Source organism: Armigeres subalbatus, chromosome 3 (genome assembly GCF_024139115.2).
Source record: "Armigeres subalbatus isolate Guangzhou_Male chromosome 3, GZ_Asu_2, whole genome shotgun sequence".
NCBI lineage: Eukaryota > Metazoa > Arthropoda > Insecta > Diptera > Culicidae > Armigeres > Armigeres subalbatus.
In genome coordinates this window covers 158,736,225-158,740,945 of record NC_085141.1, presented here as the reverse complement: position 1 = coordinate 158,740,945, position 4,721 = coordinate 158,736,225, and the positions used below count along the sequence as shown (strand labels likewise).

Below are 4,721 nucleotides of genomic sequence, written 5' to 3'. Positions count from 1 at the left end.
CACATCCAATTTGCATATAAGGATGGCATCAGTTAGTAACAGTGCTTTGCAAGTTTGTTATAAAGTAGGTCGTCGAAACAAAACAATCCCAGGCATCGTTCCTCGGAAAGCAGCATTCGATAGCACATCCCACATTTCAATGGAAAATGGCACGATAAAACACGCTTTTTCGACGCGTGTAGGTACTGGACTTGATTGGGGGAAAAAATATCAGCAATCCTTGGAAGCTCATCAATTAGTGCAGGAGCGAACAAAAAGTGTCCCCAAGCAATTGTGAAATTACCTTGGTTTCTATCGTTAATCGTTGTTGATTTTCTACCTACAACTGGAGGCTCGAGGCTGCCGAATAATTGGTTCCGTGAAAACTCTTTTTGTTGTATCAATCAAGTTTAATTGTGTTATGAAATGAAGAAGAAATAGTTCATGTATCAAACATGAAATGAATTTACCCAGGCCAATACGTTAGTAGAAACAATATGAAGAATCCTTTACTATTTACATTGGAATTCGAAGATTCAAAAGGATAATCTTGAGGCACACATGTGGAAAAATCAAAAGGGCTCTATTAACTGCTAGAAAACCCTTTGCAAACAATCATACAAAAATGATGCCCTTTACCATGATGATTATTAAAACATTTGAAGTAAATCAAAATGTGCTTATTACGTAAGGGATTTTCCTTTTTTTTTAACTAATTTTATTTGCTAATTATCTAATACATGCATTCATCTCTTAGACTAGGTGTTCCGTGTTTTTATAACACTATCATCCTTATTTGTTATGTTACGCTTTTAGATATTATTAATACATTTCAATTGCCTCTGGCAGTTAAGATATTTCCTCTGGTTGAATTGAACCATGTAGGAATTACTTAAACTAAACTTAACCTAATTTATACTAAGTGTACAAGGAGTTAATCGTTGCAATAGAAGATTGCAACGATTTTTGTCTAAAATTGGAAATTATTTTGTTGGACATTTGTTGCAATGTCTCAATATTAGAAATTCTATGAAGTTCATTGGTACTATACCACGGAGGCAACTTCAGAATCATTTTCAAAATTTTATTTTGAATCCTCTGAAGTTCCTTCTTTCTGGTATTGCAGCAACTAGTCCATATTGGCACAGCATACAACATGGCTGGTCTAAAAATTTGTTTGTAAATCAAAAGTTTGTTCTTAAGACAAAGTTTTGATTTTCTGTTTATAAGTGGATAAAGACACTTAATATATTTGTTACATTTGGCTTGAATGCCTTCAATGTGACTTTTAAAAGTTAATTTTTGATCTAGCAGAAGTCCTAAATATTTAGCTTCGCTAGACCAATTAATTGGAACCCCATTCATAGTGACAATATGTCTGCTAGAAGGTTTCAAATAAGAAGCTCTCGGCTTATGTGGGAAAATTATAAGCTGAGTTTTGGAAGCATTCGGGGAAATTTTCCATTTTCGCAAGTAAGTGGAGAAAATATCCAAACTTTTTGCAATCTACTACAAATGACACGAAGGCTTCGCCCTTTGGCTGAGAGACCTGTGTCATCTGCGAACAAAGACTTTTGACACCCTGGTGGTAAATCAGGTAAGTCAGAAGTAAAAATGTTATACAATATGGGCCCCAGTATGCTGCCTTGGGGGACACCAGCCCTTACAGGTAATCTATCAGATTTAGAATTCTGATAGTTTACCTGCAGTGAGCGATCTGATAAATAATTTTGGATCAGTTTAATGATGTACAGAGGAAAATTAAAATTCATCAATTTTACAATCAAACCTTCATGCCAAACACTGTCAAATGCTTTCTCTATATCAAGAAGAGCAACTCCAGTCGAATATCCTTCAGATTTGTTGAGCCGAATTAAATTCGTTACTCTTAATAACTGATGGGTGGTTGAATGCCCATGGCGAAAACCAAATTGCTCATCAGCAAAAATAGAATTGTCAATAATATGAACCATCATTCTATTTAAAATAATCTTTTCAGACAGTTTGCTTATTGAAGAAAGCAAACTGATTGGGCGATAACTAGAAGCCTCAGCTGGATTTTTGTCCGGCTTCAAAATAGGAACAACTTTGGCGTTTTTCCATTTATCTGGGAAGTATGCTAATTGAAAACATTTGTTAAATATATTAACCAAAAAGGATAAAGAGCTCTCAGGAAGTTTTTTGATAAGTATGTAGAAAATACCATCATCACCCGGGGCTTTCATATTTTTAAATTTTCTAGTAATAGATCTCACTTCATCCAAATTAGTTCCCAACGAAGGGTCAAAACATTCTCTTGATTGAGAATGTCTTCGAAGCTCCGTGTAACCTGATCCTCAATTGGACTAGTGAGACCTAGACTAAAATTATGGGCACTCTCGAACTGCTGAGCAAGTTTTTGAGCCTTTTCGCCATTTGTTAATAGAATTTTATTTCCCTCTTTAAGCGCTGGAATTGGCTTTTGAGGTTTTTAAGAATTATTGTTAATTTCAAAAGGGTTTCGAACTGGGATCCAACTTCGAGACATTATTCTCAAAGTTGGTATTTCTCAGAATAGCGAAACGTTTTTTAATTTCATTTTGCAAATCTCGCCAAATAACTTTCAACGCGGGATCGCGAGTTCTTTGGTATTGCCTTCTTCTCACATTTTTAGACGGATCAGTAGCTGAAGATCGTCGTCAATAATAATGGAGTTGAATTTAACTTCACATTTCGGAATTGCAATGCCTCTGGCATCGACAATTAAATTTGTCAAAGATACGAGAGCATTATCAATATCACTTTTGGTATCGAGAGGAATATTAACATCAAAATTCCTATCAATATAAGTTTTATATAAATCCCAATCAGCTCTATGATAATTAAAAGTAGAGCTGATTGGATTATATATGGCTTCTTGTGAGATTTCAAATGTCACAGGAAGGTGATCAGAGTCAAAGTCAGCATGAGTTACCAATTGGCCACACAGCTGACTTGAATCCGTTAAAACTAAATCAATTGTAGAAGGATTTCGACTGGAAGAAAAACAAGTTGGTCCATTGGGATATTGAATAGTATAATATCCCGCAGAACAATCTTCAAATAAAATTTTACCATTGGAATTGCTTTGAGCATTATTCCATGAACGGTGTTTGGCATTGAAGTCACCAATTACGAAGAATTTTGATTTGTTGCGAGTCAGAATTTGAAGATCACTTTTTTTTTTTTTTTTTTTTTATTGAGTTGTTGCTATTTTTTATTACTCTTGTTTCAATTTAGTTTATTAGTTTTAGTATGTTTTCCTTCGTTATGGTTAGAATTATAAATATTAGTGATTTTCACATAAAAATATACAGAACGTCAAATTTAGGAAATCACGTTGCATATCTCTTAGTCCACAGGCGAGCAATTCGGTCATGCTCTTCCCGATTTTGCAGATATTGTGTGGCAATACTTCCAACCAATGGATCAGCTGGATTGCAGTCTGTTAGTAGAGAACAAATGGAAAGCAGCACTTTCGAGATGGTGAGCGCAGGTGACCAATTGTCCTTGAGGATGTCGAGGCAGATAACACCTTGGCTGTTGATATTGCAGTGATATATCCTCGTTCTGAATGTGACCTTGGGCGGTTTGAACGGATATTCTGGTGAGAAGTGAATATCCAGGAAGAACACACCTCCCTCGTAGACGGATCCTGGAGGGCCCAAAATGGTAGAAACCCATTCGTACAAGTTATCGCCTTTCGGGCCAGCACTGCAATTCGGAGGCGGATCAAGTGTGATTTCGGCCAACTCCTTTTGGATGCGTTTGGCCGACGTTCCTAGTGCCTTGGAAATTTTCGGGTTGGACTTGGTTTCCTTCGTCTCGGGCTTGGGCACTGCCGGTGTTTCGGGTGTGGTGTTTCCACTGCCATTGCCGTTTCCGTTGCCATTGCGACGTCCACCACCGGAACCAGTACTGCTGCTACCACTGCCGCCGTTGCCAGCAGCGCTGCTGCCTCCTGCGTTACCGGCCGAACCGCCGCCACCGCCACCTGGAGCCGTTGTACCGGCAGTGCTACTAGATCCGGCACTGGTCGACATTTTTGCCCACAAGCTGCAGAATTGCACTCAACTTCCGATCTTATTTATTTTCAAAAATCTACACACTGATTAATCATAAAAAAAATCACTTCAAAAGCCGCTTACACTCGTTTTGCTACTGAATCGACTACTCAATTTGAAGATCAGCTTTCAACAAATTCTTTTGCTGCCCATTGCATTGAAAAGGCAAGTATGCTGCAATGAAGGAAAATTGTCCAAAATTTGTTTCAACAGAAACTCCCAAGGTTTCAAAAACTTTGGTTTCGAACGAAGAAAATAATTTATGTTTGATACGTCTATTAATGACGATGGCGACCCCACCACAGGCGCTGTCAAGACGATCATTTCTGTAGATAAAATAATTTGGATCTCTTTTAATGGAAAGTCCTGGTTTTCAATAAGTTTCTGTTATAATGGCAATATGCACATTATGAACTGTTAGGAAGTTGAATAATTCATCTTCCTTACCCTTTAGAGAGCGGGCATTCCAATTTAGAACTTTCACACAATTATTTGGATCCATTGAAACGGAGTCCGATAACAATTTTTTGTGTGTACTTTATACCAACCTGAACAGCTTCAGGAATGGTATTTGCTTTGAACATTGCATCAATCATGAGATGCAATTGTTCAGTTAAAAAATCAAAAGTCATGCTACTTGAATCGGCAACATGACCGTTA

General features: G+C 37.3%; 1 protein-coding gene across 1 annotated transcript; it reads right to left on the bottom strand.

Moving 5' to 3' along the window:
• Nucleotides 1–3,174: 3,174 nt before the first annotated feature.
• Nucleotides 3,175–4,153, bottom strand: LOC134225988 (ubiquitin-conjugating enzyme E2 E1-like). Its single transcript, XM_062706470.1, has one exon. It carries the CDS (start codon nt 4,038–4,040, stop codon nt 3,333–3,335), a length of 708 nt encoding a protein of 235 aa, XP_062562454.1. The 5' UTR covers nt 4,041–4,153; the 3' UTR covers nt 3,175–3,332.
• Nucleotides 4,154–4,721: the final 568 nt, after the last annotated feature.